Source organism: Diceros bicornis, chromosome 1 (genome assembly GCF_020826845.1).
Source record: "Diceros bicornis minor isolate mBicDic1 chromosome 1, mDicBic1.mat.cur, whole genome shotgun sequence".
NCBI lineage: Eukaryota > Metazoa > Chordata > Mammalia > Perissodactyla > Rhinocerotidae > Diceros > Diceros bicornis.
In genome coordinates this window covers 27,116,417-27,136,458 of record NC_080740.1, presented here as the reverse complement: position 1 = coordinate 27,136,458, position 20,042 = coordinate 27,116,417, and the positions used below count along the sequence as shown (strand labels likewise).

At 36.9% G+C, this 20,042-nt stretch overlaps 1 protein-coding gene across 13 annotated transcripts in view; it reads right to left on the bottom strand.

Annotated features, from left to right (window-relative positions):
* The window catches only part of PAM (peptidylglycine alpha-amidating monooxygenase), a 281,033-nt gene that overhangs the window by 141,945 nt on the left and 119,046 nt on the right, over window positions 1-20,042 (bottom strand). For all 13 annotated transcript variants that reach the window (XM_058536239.1, XM_058536308.1, XM_058536392.1 and 10 more), the window contains 2 exons: window positions 11,043-11,504; window positions 9,963-10,083 (listed from right to left, as the gene is read on the bottom strand). In XM_058536239.1, the coding sequence (XP_058392222.1) occupies window positions 9,963-10,083; window positions 11,043-11,131 (210 nt within the window). In that variant the 5' untranslated portion in view covers window positions 11,132-11,504. The remainder of the gene's footprint in view (window positions 1-9,962; window positions 10,084-11,042; window positions 11,505-20,042) is intronic.

The window sequence follows — 20,042 nt, the reverse complement described above, 5'->3', positions numbered from 1 at the left end:
TGGGTGTTTCAAAAAAATGGTTTATTTTTTTATACTATTTTTTAACCTACTTTATTTTCAGTTTTTATCTTTTATTATTCCTTTGCACTGATTTGATTGCTCTTTTCCTCATTTCTTAAGTTGAATATTTATATAATTTTAGTTTTATTCTACTTTTTCATTATAAAAGAATTTAAGGCTATCAATTTTTCTCTGAGTACTGCTTTAGATGGGTCTCATGGGTTTTGTTATCAAGTATTTTCCTTGCCAATTCTCCAAATAATTTAGAATTTCAGTTTTTATTTGTTTCCTTGTTTCAGGGGTTGTATAGAAGAACAGTTCTTAACTTCTAAGTAACAAAGTTCTCCATGACATCTCTTTATGGTCTATGTCTAGTTTTACTGGATTATTATTAGAGCATAAGAGCTATAAAACTCTAATTATTGTAGTCAACTGAAGTTTCTTAATGTCTAGCTATGTGATTTTTTATAAATGTTCTATATACATTCAAAAAGAATGTATATTCTCTTCCTAAAATGTAAAATTTAATATCTATATAGATATTAAATTATATTTACTATATATTAAATTATTCTGTTGATTGAAACATTAAAATGCCTTATACACTTCTCTTTCGGAGTCTATTTGATATTACCAAAAATGTCTCTATAATTGTATTTTAACCAACTTCACTTTGAATCTTTGTTTCACGTTTGGCAGTGATGGTTTTTGCTGTCTAAAGGTATTTAACCATTCTCTTAGTAAATTGTACCTACTAGATTCTTTTCCTATTACTAGGTTCTTTCAAAGACAAAATTATAAAAGTTGAGCTTCCAATTATTTCATCTCTTTATAGCACTATTTCTAGAATGGTACCTTTTAGAGAGTCTAAATATGTTTCCAAATCTCTCTCTCTACCCATTGAACTACATTCTTCAAATCCTACTGCCTCCACAAAGATTTCCCTAGTGAAGCGAGAGAAATGCAGATTCTAATCTGCTTCTATAATGTGCTTTAGAAAATTATGATTGCAGTCCTGACTAAGGTATTCCTGTTGCAGTCACCCTCTTCATGCTCAACTTGATCCTCTGTAATTCTTTATTTCAACAATTCTAAGGTATTATCATATAGTGCCTTGCATGTGTTTCTTGATAACATGACTTAATTCATGTACTTGGGGGTAGAAATAATAATAACTAAAATTTACTGAGCAGTACTGGGTTTTACATATATTAATTCACTTAACTACAATCTTAATAGATGGGAACTATTATTATCCCCATTTTACAGATGAATAAACTGAAGGTCATTAAGGTTTAAGTATCTTGCCTAAGATTTTGCAGGCAGCAAGTGGCAGAATTAGAGTTCTGAATTGTTTTATATCTACAATGACTTAGAAATGAAGGATGAGAGACACAGGAGTGGGAAAAGATTGCAGGAAAAAATGAAGGGCTTTGGAAGTCACTATAAAGTGTTTGGTTTTAAATGTGAGGGGTATGGGAAGCTCTTAAAGGGTATTCGTAGAAGGGTGATGTGATCTGACTTCTGTTTTCACAGCATCTCTGTGGTTGCAGTATGGAGCACAGACTCTAGGGATCTAAGGGTGCAAGGGAGACCAGTCAGGAGAGCTACTGCAATAACCCAGGAAGGAGAGGATGGTGCTTGGGCCAGAGTGGGAAATATGGGCATGGTGAGAAAGGACTGGATTCTGGATATATTTGGAAGGTAGAACCGATAGAATTTTCCAGCCTGTTGTTTATGGGGTGTGAGAAAAACGAGCCAAAAAAGACTCTAGTGTATTTGGCCTAGAGGAGCTGTAACACAGGAATTGCCATTTACTGAGATGGAGAAGCCTGAAATACAATATTGCAAATAAGAGAACTCTTGTTTATGACCATTTACTTACGAAAACCGAACAGGTAACTAAGGAACAAAGATCAAAGTGCTGTTAACCTTGCATTGGTATTTTCATTCTCTATGTTCTATAAGTCAGAGACACAGTTCATGAGATGCCAAAGGTTAAATCTATTTATTAGCCTAAATGGCATATGCAATGGTTTCGATCAGGAATCAGGAGACTACAGCCTGTGGGTGGCTGCCTGTTTTAGTAAATAAAGTTTTTTATTGGAACACAGCCAAGCCATTCATTTACATACTGTCTATGGCTGCTTTCTAACTATAGCAGTTACAACTGGGACCGTATGGCTCAAAAGTCGAAAAGATTTACTATCTGACGCTTTAAAGAATAATTTGCTAATCTCTGGCTTAGATTTAAACAGGAATAATTCAAAATTGTGTTAAAATAAGCTAGACCAGGTTGATTCCAACGTGCCTTTTAACAGCCAGGTGATAAGGGATATCTTACTAGAATTCAGATTATCAGCATCTCCTTCTAGGTGGACATGAAAAAATATAAGAAAAAAGTGATTCAACAATTTAGGATGGAGCCAGTAATCTATATTTTGTTTGTTTAACAAAAGGAAGCTTGTATTTTACAATACATGTGTGATAAAAAATTTATGTGTGTGTGTGTACACACACATGCATACATAAAAATATATATAGTAACATTCTCTGGGAAACACATAAGCCATTAACAGATTGGCAGCACAGAATTATGAAATGAGCATGGGTCTCAGATTCAAACAGATCTGTATTTAAATCCTTGTTCGTCTATTTACTGGCTGTTTGGCTATGGACAGGTTATTTAATCTCCCTGAGTTTCAATTTCTCATATAAAAAATGGGAATAATCGTATCTTGAACTCAGAGTTTTTATGAGGATGAATGAGACAATGCGTGTAAAGTGCCTAATTCAGTAGTGTTACCTAATGAGCACTCAATAAATGCGCTTTCTCCTTTAAAAATTTACTAGTACAAAACAAAACAAAAAGAACTCTACATATTGAGAAAAGAGGTGATCACAAGGGAGTCCCTTTACTGTAGTTACTTTTTCTAATATTCTCAAATGTCATGTTAATTCAAAAATATCGAGAAGTAATCAAAAATAGTCTCCTTTCTGTTTCTCCTTTTTCATAAAGAAAGAGAAAAACGGTCAATCCATATTTGCAGCTGTGAACCCAGATTCACGACACGTTTAGATTATTCTAAAAGAGGAAAACACGGTTAATAGTTCAATCATCTTCCCTAAGTGGACATTACATAGGTTTTAGTAAAAATAAAGAGGAGGCGTCATAACTTAAACAATCAGCAGTGAACTCACGCGACTTTACTTTGCCGTTTACATCATCTACTTCACATTTTCCTATTCTACTTAACTCACATAATTGAGCCTTGCTGATGAAGCAAGAAGCGAATTACACAGATAAAGACAAGTTGTGATGCAGTATCTTAAATGACACCAATCTTGAACTTTCAAAGTAAAAAGTGGAAAAAACAATTTGATATGAGGCAGCTAAGTAAATAAAACAAGGGCTTGGTGACTGTCCTTGCTAATAATCATTAAATGTTCTTTGCTATTAGCTTCTCCAGTGGTAAAATGGATAATATTACTTCCTCGGTTTGGGAGAGGGGAGGGGTATAGCACTTTAATCTCTTTTGCTGCTCTTTTTCCAAATCTTGGAATTTTATAAACATTGCCTAAATCTTTCTAAATAAAAAGCAAATGCTAGTCCAGAATCAGCACATTTCTCGATTTTCCTCCTTGAATAGCAAGATCACCATGCTCCTTTTATTTTTTGTGAAGGGAGAAAAACTAAGAATAGAGGAAAAAGAAACACTAAAAGTCATGACTCATGTTCATTTTAAGACAATGACTTAACACAATCAATCCTCACCCGTGGTCTATGTTTTCTAGCAACAGAAATACGCTGGTGCAGGAGTACCTACTGGAGCCATCACTTCTGTCTTTCGCACTCACGGCCTCAGAATTCTTCTTAACATTTTCCAGGCAGCTCCTCTCAATTCAATGGACTTGCCTCAAAAAGTAAACCCACGTGCCATGTTTGTTCTAGTGCACAGGCTGAATTAGAAGAGGGTGAGGGGTGTAGCAGCAGACAGGTCAGAGGACCAGAGTAGGCGGGATAAAACATGGCCACCAACCATACAGAGGTGATCAGGGAATCCACAGGGGTTCAAGATGCACAAACTCTAGAGTCAGGTGAGGATCTTCTCTGGGCATTTCCTAGCAATCACCCGGCTGCTTTGGGAAGAGCTTGGATCCATTTTCTCCAAGGAGTATAACAGATAACCTATCCCTGGTGCCCAGAAGGCTGCTGGTGCCTACAGATTAACTTTCTCCCCCTGTGCAATAAGGCTTAACGTGAAAGTCAAGCTAGCCTGTGAGGGGAAATGGAAGAATGGAAGTGTGGGGTGTCTCCCTTCCTTTTATTCTTGTGCCCAAAAGAAAACTCAGTATTTTTATTTTTTAAAAATGCAAATATTATTACATACTAATAACTAGAGAGAAGGAGACAAGCAAATCACAACCCTCAAAGAACTAAAAATTATTCCAGGAAAGCCTCATTCTTCTGGGGTCCTTGCTAATTTTGTCCTAAACTTTAAGCACTGACTGGGGATACTTTTTTTCCCCATACAGACTGAATTAAAAATAAACAGATTTAACATATTATAATATCTCCCAAATTAACCACAAACCAAACTTCTGTACAACTAAGTCATTGTACATGAAAAAAATCTAATTTAATCCACATTCTAAACATAAGAAAAAATAGGCACCACAGCAATTCTGCATTTAACTTGTACATTACCTCTTCGATAAACAGATATCTTGAACAAATGCTATTTATAAGTGATGTTATGATAATGGCTTGATATTTTGAAACTGATAAACAGGTGCAGTAAGAAAAGCCTACGAAAGCTGAGTTCTTATTACATAATTATATTTGCTTCGTGGAGGCAAGGGGAATCTCTTTTCTTCTTCTGTTAGAAAATGAAAAAGTTAAAATATATTAGTAAACATTTTCTAATGATTGTTCATTTTTAAGAAACAAGCAAAGAGAAACACTGTGGGAAGCTTTTCAAAAAATTTCATAGGAGTATTTTGTTCATTCTGGTTTTATTTCAATGACTATACTCTTTCATCATTATTGTAAAATAAGTGATAACTCAAGACTCTAATTTCAGGTTTTTCAACTTGTTGCTCTGGGGCATCTGATGTGATCCTTAAAGTCAGAATTGTTTCATTTCCTGGTGTTCCTGGCAATAGATAATTTGCGTTGAGGAAGACAAGAGAAGGCTGCTTTCTGACTTCAAAGCTTGATCTGTGACTCTTCAAAAGACAAATACAGAATGAGACAAGAATTTGGAAGAGGTTCAGAAAGGAAAAAGTGTATTCCTCCGTAGTTCTCAAACTGCTCCCAAAATATGGGAAGAAAATGACAACCTAACACATACTCATGGAAAGAAATTAAATTATTATATGGTTTCAAGATATTAGGTTCAAAGCAAATATTTAATATTGTAAAATTATATTTTTTACCAATTAGTTTACATTTGTTAGTCCTTAAGCCAAGACTGCAGAGGACCTAAGCTGAACAAATAACAAGTAAATAAAATGCTATGGAAATATAGGATTTGAAAGGACTTACATTAGATAAGAGTGATTTTTTTCATAAAGTCAATGTACAAAGTCCTCAGCAAAGTGAAGAAATCCAGTCTGATTTCAAACTAATAAAAAAAAATTAAGGCTTCATACTGATGAATCTGCTTTGGATAACTTATTTTCTATACAGTATAAAAGACACATAAGAACATGGAGAAAAACATATCCATACTCAGTGTTCCTTCAATTCTCTGATTATAAGGGCCATTTTTAATGGAAATAACTGCTTAAGAATAAGCACACTGAAAGATTTACTTCCTCGCTTTCTTTCTCTAGGTTTCTCTTGCCCGGACTTGTACTTCTATTTGTCTTCATTTGGCTACCTTTGCCCTTCTTCAAAATTATTGTGACGTTTTACCTGCTCCATGAAGTCATTACTGAAAGCATAAGGGTTGCTAATTTCTTTCTTCTCTTAAGGGTCATTCACATTTCCCTCAACACATAAATAATAACAATACGAGTTCACATTTTCTGAGAACGTACCATGTGCAAGGCAACTGAACCTGCCACTAGTATTATTACCTTGCTCAGTCCTCAGCACAACCCTGGGTAGGTACTATTATTATCTGGACCACAGACGAAGGAGCAGGACTAACTGGTTAAGAAACATATCTGAATTGACACTACAAGAGCTGAGACAAGAATGCCGTCAGCCTGGCCCCAAAGCCTACATTCTAACCCAGAAGATTTGGCTTAGATTTAGGCAATAAACTTTATGTAAAATCACTGTACTTATGCCTCATTTATTTTATTTTAAAATCAAACCCCCATGGGATAGTTAACACATCAAACTGATGATAGCACCTTACTATGACCATGAACTGGCAGTTTATCTAATTGTTTTGTTTGTTGATATGAGAGCTGGCAACAGCAAAAGCCCACAGGGTCCCTGGTGAGAAAGGGAATCAAATGAGGAAGAAAAAGTGCTAAAAGAGTCTCGAAATGCACCTCTTCACAGCTCTGCTAGATCTGAAGCCAGTACCATCGGACACCAGATCTGCACACTTTACCTCTACTCCAGGCTACTCAAAAGCTGTTTATTCTTCTCCCTCATCTTCCCAAAGCCTGAAAAAATACTGGTTAACGAAAAATTTATGAAAAAGGACGGAAATCACTTTTTTTAATTTCAAGAAGAGAAAGAGTACACTCACTTTGGTTATAAAATTGATACTGCAATAGATAATAAACTACTTTCCCCAGACTTTTTGGAGCTGGTTTAATGGGAGCAATTTTTAAAGGCTGTTCGGAAGTCCACGGTATGGCAGAATGGACTACAGCTCCGAGGTCTGACATGCCCAGATATTCTTTGGTATGACACTAATCTAGACCTGTTTCCATCTGCAAAATTAGTGAGTGGCACTATCTGTATTATAGCTAAGGTTCTCTCTACCTCTATTCTACATCTGTTCGATTCCCTATCCCAGCCTACCTAACATTGTCTCAAGTTTCCCAAGGAAAGAATTTACATCAGATTTATTGAGGTATCTTTCATTATTGCCAAAACCTAAAATGTACTTTATAAAAAAATCTGTGGAATGAATATATGTCTTTAACCAACTTGGCCTGCCTCAATTACCAACTGAAGTTCTGAGTCCTCAGTTCCTTCTTTCTTTAAATTTTGTTTCTTTTCCTGATCCTCTGCGATTTTTTAAAAAATATATATTTTAACTCCTCAATGCCTTTCCTTGTTTTTATGTTTCCTCACTTCTCTTTTTCTTATATGATCTTTTAAATGTTCATTCTTCATATTATAGTTATTCTTTAATTTTTCCCCTTTATTTTTGTTCTTGATCATTCTATTCTCTTGAATTTTTCTTGGTCACTCTTCTTATTCCCTTCCACTTTTTGTTTCTTTCCTCTAATACTTTCTCATTTTTCTTTCCTTGCCTTTTTATCTCCTGTCCTCTTATGGACCTGTGTTAAATATAGTTTCATCTGCATTTTAAGAAAAGAATACTTTCTTCACCAAAAGTGCTCATGGTATCACAGCTCTGGGTTTTCTTCCCCAAGAACACCAAGTTCAGGAGGAAAGGGGTTCTGGGGCTTCCATATCCGTTTCTTCCTGGATTTACTCAATAGGGAGTATAGCTATCATTTCTCATGAAGGTTTAGGAGGTATATAATCTATATGCTAGCCAGATCAAGTCAGTAAATACTTCTGCCATGTAGTCAGTAGAGAGAGAGATGGAGGAAAGTGAAGAGACATTCAACAACCAGTGCTGAGCTGATCAGGCAGAACAACTGAATCTCTTACTCAGGTAGTTTCAGTTACAAGTCAGAGAAAACCCAACTCAATGTGGTTGAAACAAGAAAGGCTAAAATAACTGAAAAATTCCTAAGCAGCAACGTCACCAAGAACCTCTCTTCTTTCAGTCTCTCTGCGCTGCCCTCTCTGGCATTAGTTTTATTCTAGGCTTGCCTCCCCTCATGAACTCAAAAGACCCTAGAACTACACACAGGTCTTTTGCTCACATGCAACAGAAAATTGCACCCCTAGCGAAAGTCCTAAGATTTGATTGGCCTGATTTAGGTCACAGACCTTCCTCGGAACCAATCACTGTGGAAGGGGAGGGGCTATGTGCAGTGATTTGCTAATCTCAGTCCATGTGCTCCACCTCTGGATCCTCCATGGTCAGCTCCTGGGAACCCATGGTCTCAGGGAAGGAGCAAAGAGCAACTGTATGCTGGGAAAGCAACCCACAAATGTCCACTGCATGAGGCAAAGCTGAATGCAGACAGTGCAAAATAACAAGCCATAATTTACTTCATATATGTCCTTTTTCCATGGAGTTATTTTCATAATTATAAGATTACAAAAATGAGTTAAACACATTTTATTTTATGAAACTGGAGCTCTTCTACGCTCTTTTACAATCAATTCCTCTAGGAACTCTTTCTGAGAATATTGACCCCAACATAGTTACCTATTAATACTATTGTTAAATAATTTAAATGTTATTACTGTGAAATAATGAGAAGAAAAAACAACAGAACAACAACCCACAACAAAAGACTATTTGAGAAAATAATAATATTCTTAAGGGGAAAGAGTGCTTAAAGACCAATTAGTGGATTTTCTTTTTAAAGTAATATAAAATCAGTTCAAGCAAATATAGGGGGGAAAAATCACTTTTAAAAGTGAGAAGACACCAGAAGAAGCACACTTCACAAGTGAGCAACTGCCATTCTTCTCTCCTATTCCCAATCTCATTACACCTCTTTTGACTAAATACTAAATAAAGAGCTTCTGGAACTAAAGGCCAGAACACTAATAACCGAATGTACAGAAAAGTCATCTCAGTCATTGATAATTTGGGGATGGGCAGGGGTGGGGGGTGAGGGTCATTTTTACAATAGTGAAGTAGTTATTTATAGATCGATAGATAATACACAGGTATTCAAATAAATGAATGTCAATCCTTAGTCCTCCCACAAAGGACCACGTGTATTTTCCAGAGCTTCTAGATGTCAATTTCAAAGGCCTTCTCCTCAATAAGTAGAATACTTTTATTTTCTCAGCACTTAAAAAAAAGAAAAGAAAAACAGAAAGTTATCTGCAACAATGAGTCATCAGCCACTGCAGCTCCATAACACCCCGGTCTTTCCTGTCTCTGCAGCCCTTCAAAAGGAGAGGACTATCTTTTAATGACACGCATAAATCCCTGCACTGCCTGGCTGCAAAGCATAATTAATTCTGGCCTTTTTATGCTTAATGAAACACCTTACACACATGACAGCCGTGGGTTTGAGCTTCGTGCATGTACCTAAAATAGGAAAGCCCTAGCAACAATCTAGTTCCACTCAAAATGCTCTGTAAGTCATGTTTGTATGAGCTCTGCCATTATTTCTGCAAAATATATCTCTTATAACAAGCAAATCGTGTGAAAGCAAACTCACAATCAACCACCTGTATGAACAGTTTCCTTAACTTTTAAAAGTGTAGAATGTTTTGTGTTTTTCAAATTCTTGGCAGTAACCACATGCTTTTATTTCTCAACTTGTGGCTGCGATAGAAGGGTATTTAAACAAAGCAATCTCTTAGATGCAGCTGCTCCATATCATTTCCCTTTATTAGAATAATTTTTCATATATTAATACATACTTACATGCTGCATTACAGAGGCTATTACTCCGTTGAGAATTCCAAATCATAAATATTCAAGGTTCCATTTCAAAACACAAAAAGTGAGTAAAATTTTTAAAAAGAAATCTAACTGAAAGATCTACCTTGAAAGCTTTACTCCTCTTTATAATATTCAATTATTCTGGCCCTATCTGAGGAGTCTTGAAAGCAAACGCCTACTTTTAAAGAGTTACTACTGCTGTAAAATCAGTTTCTTTGCTTTAATTATGGATTGTATACAGAACAAGTGAATAATGAAATACAGAATTCCTCTCACCTGTTTAGGTGTAACTCCAGGCATGCGAATATCCAATGCAAAGTCTGATGAATCAATAGGAATTACTGGTCTGGTGGTACCAAGACATTCATTGGGAAATGATCTGGTAGTTTCTTTAAACCTTAAAAAAAGAAGATAATTTCAATTATCCTTGAACATAATGGAATCAACTCAATATTAGAAAGAAAAAGAAAGGAATTCTATGACTTTGAGATTAAAAATTGACTTAGACCCAATGAAAAGATGTGATGACTATATAATACTCTGAAATATACTCAGAATTGCATTTAATAGTCCAAGAGCAATCTATGCCCAACTTGTAAACAAAATATAATCAAAGCAACCAAGCAGGCTACATTTAAACTCGATTCAATAAAAACTTGTCAAAATATATAATTGTCTCTAGTTAATGAAAAGACAGTATTATTAAATTAGAAATTATCACAGGCCTGCCGATTTTCTAATGGCAGAAATATTAACTATAATCCAGTAAAATTTTTGTAACTATTTTATGAGTGTCCAGTATTTCTGGTCAGAAACAACAAAAATAACAATAATATTGCTAAAAGGCAGAATTGAATGAGGGGGGGAAAGGACTGCGTTGTGAATTACAAATGTACAAGTGTATAAATATTTAATATGGTAATTATGAGGAGTGTGTATACAGCTCAGTATTTTCTCGTGAGCTATTACAGTCCATGATCTGCTTCTCCCCATCACTTATCTTCATATTTTATTCTTTGAGCTGTTATAAACAAGAAGGCATTCAAGTATAAACGACTATATTGTAGTTTCTAAAATATCTCCCCAAGAGGGAGTGATTAGCATTGGAAATCACAACTTCTAATTGGAGTTTCGAAAGCCAGTGCAGCTTGGCTACAAAACAGTGGGCTTTTTCTGTTAAGGGGACTTGACAAGAAGTTACTGTGCTAAAATTCCAAGTCGTTTCAGCAAAGTAAATCAACCTTGTATATTTCTCCAACACTCTGGTTCGTAAAAGTGAGCACAGTTTTCAACAGCATGCACAGAAACCATCGAAACAACATTGCGCCTGTTTAAAAAAAAAAACAAAACACCCACCTCTTAAAGACAGAAAGTGGGCTCCTGAAACCCCAACAGCTGCTCTGAAAAACAAGGAGGAGAACTAGCAGGCTACGAAGGCCAGCCATGTCCACGCCGCTCCGGCCCCGCCGGGAGAGGACCCGGCAGCGCAGCGCGGGGCTGGGGCCGGCGGTCGGGCAGCGGCGCCGCCAGCAGCCGCTACTTCATGGCCGGGGCGCGGCGGGCGTCCTGCGGCGGCCACACACCATCTGCCTGCGAGGGCCGCGAGCTGGAGGCGGCGAGGTGTCGGGATCACCAGCCGCGGCCAGAAACCCGTGGGAAGGCGGTACTTCTGTTCGGTCCGCAAGCAGAAGCTTTCCTCCCTCCAGAGCTGCTTTTTTGCCCTGGTGCCGGGGCTAGACGTGCGGGTTCCTTATCGCTCGGGAATGACAGGGGCTGTGAGGGATATCACACAAACCCGCGTCAGTCATCATTCAGAACCTGCAAAAATAGAAGCAGATAATGGATGACTAACACGTTACAGCATTTGTCCTCAGCAAATCCCAGTTGAGGTTCTTTAATACATTAGTAGTTTCACGAGCTTCAGCCCAAGCCTGGAAAATGCCGGTCTGTTGACCCCCCTCCCCCACGACCAGCCCCCGAGATTTCACAAACACCCACTGCCCCTGTTCTGCCTTTTGCTCTGTCTTCCTCCCTTACACCCACTCTCTTCTTTTCTTTCCCTACTTCTTCCCCCCTTTCCCTCCCATCCACTCCCCCCCCCCCGGATTTCCTCTTCTTACTTCCTATATCACGCCCTTCTATCATCAAAAATGCACTTAATACCTCAGCGGAATGTAAACAAAGTTATTCACACAAATGACAGGCTAAGGCACGGGAAACAAAACAACTGAGAGGCAGAGACAAAGCACGTCGATACAACAGTAATCAGATAGAAAAAGACTTGGAGAACAAAGACATCTTATATATATGCATCACAGAGCTACAGATCTAAGGAGAAAGATACCCCCTGCCGAGAAGGATCACCACAGAAGTAACTGCTTAAGTTCTCAATTATTTTAAAACAAACCCCAAATCTACAGCTAACTTGACAGCTGAAATGTAAATGCCTATCTAAAACTCCTGCATCTAATATACAAAGTAATAATTTCTAACTAATAAGGCATGCGTCCCAAAAGACATTCTTTCCTAAAGAAAGTTTGGAGATTTACAATGCAATGCAATGAGAAACAGTAGGGAGAATCTCAGCTGGCCCCCAAATGAATTTTATCTACAAAGGGTATGATCAAGAACTTCACATTAAAATAAACGAGAGGCCGTTTAGAACTAGCGCAACATCTCAACATTTTATGAAGAGTACTCAATTAGGCTAAATTATAAATATGCATGTTTTGACTTTGTGCTGAACATATTTCAGACTATGTATCAAGTTTGTAAATTTTAGTCAGAAGGCATTATTTTAAAATGTATCATTCGCAATATAAAAATACCTCCAAAGAAAAAGATTTCTTAAAGTTTTATTTTAATCACTTATAAACATGGTTCGGAAAATCTCAAATAAATCCATTGGCCAGACGAGTAACAGTAAAAAGCAAAAATTAGTAAGATGATATAGAAGGGCTCCGCAATAATACATTAGCCTCTAAATTATCCTTTGGAAATCACAAGATAGTGAAGCCAATCTAGAAAAACAAAAACAAACCAAAAAAAAAAAAAAACCCCAAAACTAAAACAAACAAAAAAGCATGAACTAAAATTAAAAGTGAAGACTTCATGGTCAATGCTTTCTAGAAGAAACAGACCTTGCACCAAATATAAACATAACATGATTGAATATCCAACCAATCCAAGGATGCTTGAGGTTCACCAGCACCCAAGGACTAGTTAATTTACATAAGCAATGACATTTTTAAAAGACTGATGATATTTGTTTGAACTTTCTCTTTGGCTTGCTGTTTGAGCTTTCAGCAACAAAACCCTTCAGCTTTGTCCAGTTCCAGGGGGAAAGGAAGGAACTGCTGATGGGGGAAGAGAGAAACAATTGGCCTGAAGGCTATGCTAGTGCCTTTGCTAGCAACAAAGTATAATCTTGTCTAATGACAATACTTAACACTCCCTGAAGTTCTTTTTTTTAAAAAGAATACATGTGAGGAAAGGATTATATTTTATTATTTCATGCAGAACAGGATTCAAGGACAGTCCTTCCAGGTGGCAGGGAGATTTGGTATTATACAAACAATTGAAAACAAATTTCGTATTAAAATTCTCTAACAGGAACACATCCTTAAGTACTAGCCTTTGAAAAAAATATTCCACTTATCTCTTTGATTGATTTTATTACCTTTGATGTCCCTAAACCACCCACTAAAAGAAAAGGGAACTGAAGTTGTGGGCAGAAGCATAGTTGATATTTGCAGCCATGAACAGAACAAAAGGGCTTATAGGAATGAAAGCTAATTATGCTTCTTGGTTCTTGATGCCTCGTAAACAAAATTCGAAGAAAATCATGTCTAACCATTTCATTTGTTATTTTACAATTCTGATAACTGTGGAATATACAATATTCAAATCTTAGTAGTCTTCTCATTTAGGATTTTAAAAATTCAAAATATATTTCCCTGAGAGAATTCATTCACTCATCCAAAAGACACACTTAATTTCATATTCTGTACAAAATATTGTAATACATGTTGGGGTTTTATAAAATGAATAAAATTAAAAGAGAACATAGTCTATTAAGGAGATGAGGATTTGATATAATTAATATTAGGGATGTTTAGAATGTAGTATTTCTCTAATAGTACTCTAGAAAGAACCCAGGGAATTTTGAGGAAGGAAAGACCATTTCAACTTTCAAGAGGAGAGTAAGAAAAAAGAGAAAGGTAAAGCCTTCCTCAATGGAGGAGGTTGGAAGGGAGTTGGGTTTCCACTGTGGGAGATGGACATGATCATTCCAGGTGCAGGGAAGGGCAGGGGCACAGGAGCCCAGGTGGGGAGCAGAGGATGTGTTTGAAAAACAAGTAATAAAGGTTCTGCCTCCTCGACTCAAGCTGCAGACCCAGATTTACTATTTTATTTGTAACACAAAGCAAATATTCTGTTTACATATCTATAAATTCTTCAGTAAAATGATGTACAGTTTATACTTGTATGAATATTAATTCCAGAAGCAGTACTATTAGGTAGTAAGTACAGCCTAATTCAGAGGACCATAAAACTAATTTAGCTTTTACAAAGTGGGCAGTCCGTTTCTTCTAATTTTCATTTGAAAAAAGAAAAAAGCAAAAACAAAAAGATAGCTGAAATTTGTAATTGGTCAAAGACTCAAAGATATTGGCCATTCATTCATTGATGATTTATTCAACAAGAGAGACTAGAATGGCATACTAAAAGGCTGTAAACTGAAGAAAAACTGCCTGGACTCCCGGCTCCACAACTTCCCAGCTTTGTGAAACCGGGCAAGTACCTATCCTCTCCTTGCCACAGTTTCCTCATCTGCAAAATGGAAATAATCCTATTACCTATCTCATAGGGTTGTTATAAGGAATCAATGAATTCATAGCCTTGGAACAGTGCCAGACACACAATAAATGTTTGTTATTACTGTTGTTGCAACAAATATTTATTGAATGCAGACTATCTTAATGCTGGGGATGGTGATAATCAAGACAGATAAAATTCCCACTCTTATAGAGATTACTTTCTAGTGGGAGAAAAAAAACAAATTAAACTAGAAGGATGTGCAACTATGACATACAACTATCTACTGGGGCTTTGGGGGGGTGAAAAAAAAAAGGAGGAGGATTGGCAATAGATGTTAGCTCAGAGCCGGTCTTCCTCAGCAAAAAGAGGAGGATAGGCATGGATGTTAGCTCAGGGCTGATCTTCCTCACAAAAAACAAAAACAAAAACAAAAAAACCCTGCTAAATTATAAGTTCCCTTTTTTTTAAGGAGATTTTATGTGGTTTCCTAGAATGACTTAGATTAAACTGGTTAAAGGATGCACATCCATTCACATAACAGTTTGACTCTAGGGATTTATTTTTGGGCAAAAATTGAACAAGGGCACAAATATGTTTTTAAGGATATTTACTAGCATTGTTCATAATAACAATTATGAACTGGACGTTTATAACAGCAAAGAACTGGAATCAGTTTAAATGCCCATCAATAGGAGATGGTAAAAACGCTATTTTTTCTTAGATACAAAAACTTGAATACTATGCACACCTTTAAAAACGGACAAGATGGGTCTATTTTTATGGGCAAGGTCATATTCTATGACATATTAATTTTTTTTGCATAATTTTAAAAAATGTTTAAACAATCTCAAACTTACAGAAATGCTGCCAGTACAGTACAAAGACCTTTTTTCTTTGACCATTTGAAAGTAAATTGGTGACCCGATGCCTTATCACTCCCGAATAGTTTAGTGTATATTTCCTAAAGTACATTCCACTACATAACCACAATACAGCCACCAAAATAAAAATATCCACATTGACACATTACTATCATATAACGCTCAGTCTCCAAACTTTGCCAACTGTCCCAATAATGTCCCTGAGAGCAAAAGAACCCAATTCAGAATCAAGTGTTGATTGTAAAGTTGTCATATCTCTAGTCTCCTTCCCTTTGGGACAGTTTCTGCCTTTAATTTTTATGACCTTGATTGTATTGAAGACTACAGGTCAGTTATTCTGCAGAATGCCTCTCAATTAGTGTCTGTTTTCTGTTTCATCACAACTAGATTCAGGTTATTTAGCTCTGGCAGGAATATCACAGAAGCAATGCTGTGTTCTCACTGCATCTTTGTTAGCTGTCCATTGCTGCATATCAAATTACCCCAAAACTTAGTGGTTGAAAACACTAAACATTATCACACATAGATTCTGTGCTTCAGGTAAAAGAGTGGCTTAGCTGGCTGGTTCTTTCATGAGGTTGCAGTGTCTCATGAGGTTGCAGTCAAGATATTGGCAATGGCTGCAGTCATCTGATGGCTTAACTGGGGCTGGAGGATTTGCTTGACAAGTGGTTCAGTCACATGGCTGGCAAGTTAGTGCTGGCTGTTGGCAGAAATGTTTCCTCCCTATGTGACCCTCTATGTAGGGCTGCTTGAGTGTCCTCACACCATGACAGCTGGCTTCCACCAGAGTGAGCAATGTTTCTTAGGACCTAGCATCAGAAGTCACACACCATCATTTCTGTAACATCATATCAGTTACACAAGTCAGCTTCACTCAGTGTGGACGAAGACTACCTAAGAGCATAAACACGAGGGGTGAGGATCATCTTCTTGGAAGCTGGCTGGCTACCACAATATCTTATTAGGTAGCATACAATTTTGATTTGTCTCATTACTGATGATGTTAACTTTGATCATTTGATTAAGGTGGTGTCTTCCAGGCTTTTCAACTGTAAAATTACTATTTTTCCCTTTGTAACTAATGTTATCTTTTTGGTGGAGAGGTTATTTTTGACTTTATCAACATTCCATTTTTCATCAAACTTTCATTTTATTCATTTATTTATTACATCATAATAGACTCATGCTTTCCTATTTTATTCAATGGGTTTTAATCTGTTACTAACTGTATTTATTTATATTACTTACTTTGATGCTCCAATTGTCTCAGTTGTGGCCCCTTCAAGCTAGCTTTTGTGTCCTTGTGACATGCCCATCATCCTTTGAGCACTTCCTTGCTTTTTGCCTCCTCTCCCATCTTGGCTCCAAACCCTGCACCAGGCCTTTCTCTTTGTGCTCTTCATCCCGCTTGGTCTTTGCTGCCACCTTACTCTGGGATGCCCATACACATGGATGCCATCTTCACCTGTTTGGGCTATGACACCCTACGCCAGGCCACCAACCCTACCGCACTGATGCCCTCCTTACTCCACATCGGCTCCATGCCCCATGCCAGGCCACCCTTCCTGAATGCCTACCTTGCTCTGCCCCATATAATGCCTTTAAGACTGAATAGTTTAGGAAGAGAAAAGAAGGACATTAATTTTTAAAAATCAAACTATAGAACAGTATACACATATATTTAAAAATCTGAAGTAATATAACTCGACTGTATTTCTATTGGTTTTCTATGGAGACAGGTAGACCAGAAAGTGAGACACTCACTTTCCATTTATATGCTTTTATAGTCTTTTAGTTTTTACAAGCTTATATTACTTTTGTAACCAGAAGAAAATAGGGATATATACATTTTTAAATATTTTATTGAATGTGGCTCTACAGATTTCAATTTACATGTTAATTTCTATCTGAGTTAGGGTGATGTTTTGAAAAATGGATAACTCTCCATCTTTTGCTTGGCAAGAACTTTACAAACTAAATTTTACGGTGGTTATACAGCTGTAACGCAGGGTTTCTCAAGCTTAGTGCTAGCAACATTTTGGGCTGAACGATTTTCTGTTGTAGGGGACTGTCCCATGCTTTACAGGATGTTTAGCAGCATCTCTAGACTCTACCCACTAGATGCCAGTAGCACTTCCTTCAGTTGTGACAACTAAAAATGTCTCCAGACATTAGCAAATGTCTTCTAGAAGGTAAAATCACCCTGGTTGAGAACCACTGTTATAATATGGGTCATTAAGATGAAGTTTAATTTGTAAATCAAATATGATTTAATTCTCTTCAAATATACATAATGAGACATATATCACTAAATAAGTGTTTGCAAATGTGGAACTTCTAAACAATGGGAAAGTAATGATCATAACAGCAAATAACATTTATTGACTTAGACACCAGACACTAACTTTATGCACATTATCTCACTGAATTTTTATGACTTTAAGTTACAGGTTATTATTCCCATTTTATAGATGAAGGATCTAAGGCTTAGGAAAATTAATTAACTTGCTCTGGTTAAACAACAGTAAAGCAAGGATTCAAATCCTGGCTTATGGACTCCAGAATCTATTCTCCTAACTTATATTCTTTAACACAAAACAGACCCTCCACATTCACAGGGGATGTTTTCTTCAAGTACAATAAATAGGCAAATCCTCTGAATATCATTTTATGTAAAATAATAATAGCCAATGTTTAATGAGCAATTAGTATGTGCCAAGCACTGTGCTAATAAGCACTGTATATAGATTGGTTCATCTGAATGCTAAAAACAACTATATGCGATTTGTACCATTATCGTTCCCACTTTACTGAAGTGGAAACTGGACACAGAGAGAATTGGTAACTTGCCTGGGGTACACAGCCAGGATATAAACACAAGCAATCTGACGCCACAGTTGAAGCCCTTAACTACTCAGTTGTAAATGTAACCTAGTCATTTCTTCATTCACATATTAGGCAGCATTAACATTTCTTCTACAACCTTACTAACATTACTCATTTAGCTAACTCAGAAAGAACAAGCTGAAGATCTATGATTAGGGTCAAAATCTGGTCTAAAAGCAGGTTTTGTTTGGCTTGCAAGAATTTTTCCCAACTCCTCCCCTGAATTTGAATCCTGAGTAAGCATTTCAAAACGAAAAGATTTCACATAAAAAGTGTCACTTGAAGTGTTGTAAAATCTCACATCACTGGACCCACACTTCCACATGGCAATAATCAGCTGAGCCAAGCAGTGCCTTCCTTTTTAGACAGGGCCAACAATCTGCAGATGGCCACAGTCACCACTGCTCCCTATTAACTCCCAGATTCTGAGGCCAAGAGTAGTTAACTGCCATACAGCCCTGGGGTGCAGTTGTTGTCATCTGTCTGTCCATTTGTTTTTTTGTTTTTTTACATTTGGCCAGCTGTTCTCATTAATATTACTAGCTGTTCCGTAAAATCATTTGTATTGTGATCCCAAAGTTACCCTTTCTTTATGTAAAAAGGTAAACTTCACCCTACATATAGCATAGAGTTTCACACACAGATATACTAAGTTGTTGCTGCTTTTCTTTTCTTTTTTCGTAAGGCTCTCTTCATTAGCAAGGCACACCAAATTGAATGGCATTTTCTGCGTGTGGATTTGTTTGGGACTCAACTCTTGCAACATGTAGCCAATTTGAAGCATCCCTCCCTTGCAAGTCAAAATTGGCTGGGTACCTATTAGAATATATACGTTAAAAAACTTCAGGGGTGCCATTCAGCATATGATTCTACTGCAATAAGAACTTGCCAACAGTAACAAATTTTATTATACTTTTTTGGTTTCCATGCTCAGTAACAGATGCCCCTTAAATATGTCCATTAGTCATCAAATCGCCCAGTCCTATAAATACTTCCATGGGGAAAAAAACAAGAGACATCATTCTTAATTAAATTTCTCAGCTTTGACAAATAAGAATGTTACTTCATAACACATGTATCTAAATTCAGTGCTAGCATATTTTCATGTAAGATAAAACAGATCCCTGTGTTCCAATCAGCACACATCTTTTAGTTCTAAGGACTGCACTGGAAGTTCTCAAGAGACTAGTGAACTGCACAGACGAGCATCATTCCTGATGATGTCAGAGAGGTACAACAGCTCCTTTGTATGCTACTCATTTGCCCACCAGGTATCTTATTTATTTATAAGCTCAGAGCGTCACATAGAATTTAGTTTCAGAAGCAGAGCAGAAAGCACTCTGCAGCTATCACCTCCTTTCTCCTGTAAACATTCTTGCTGAGTTGCGGGGGAGCAGGCCGTCAGCCTTGTCCTGCAGTCATTTAGCGAGGTGGAGAGCCCTTGGTGATTTCTGTTCCCACTCGTGGAGCAAGTCAGAGATGAGGGCCTAAATTTACTTGCTATCTCCTCAATATGCCACTTCAGAAATTAATACACTCTCTTTTTCCTCTTCAGTGAAGTTTTTGAGGAACTAGTTTGAAACTCATACCCAAGACCTGAGTAAATTTCAAATGTCTGGTTTGTTTTCTTCAATAAAGTGTGAATCATTGAATGGCCCACCGATTTAGATATCGAAAGATCTTTTATATTAACTTTGTAATGCTTCCTTTGTGGATCTTTGCATTATTATTTTCTTCTATTTTTAAGAAGAAGTTGGTATAGAAT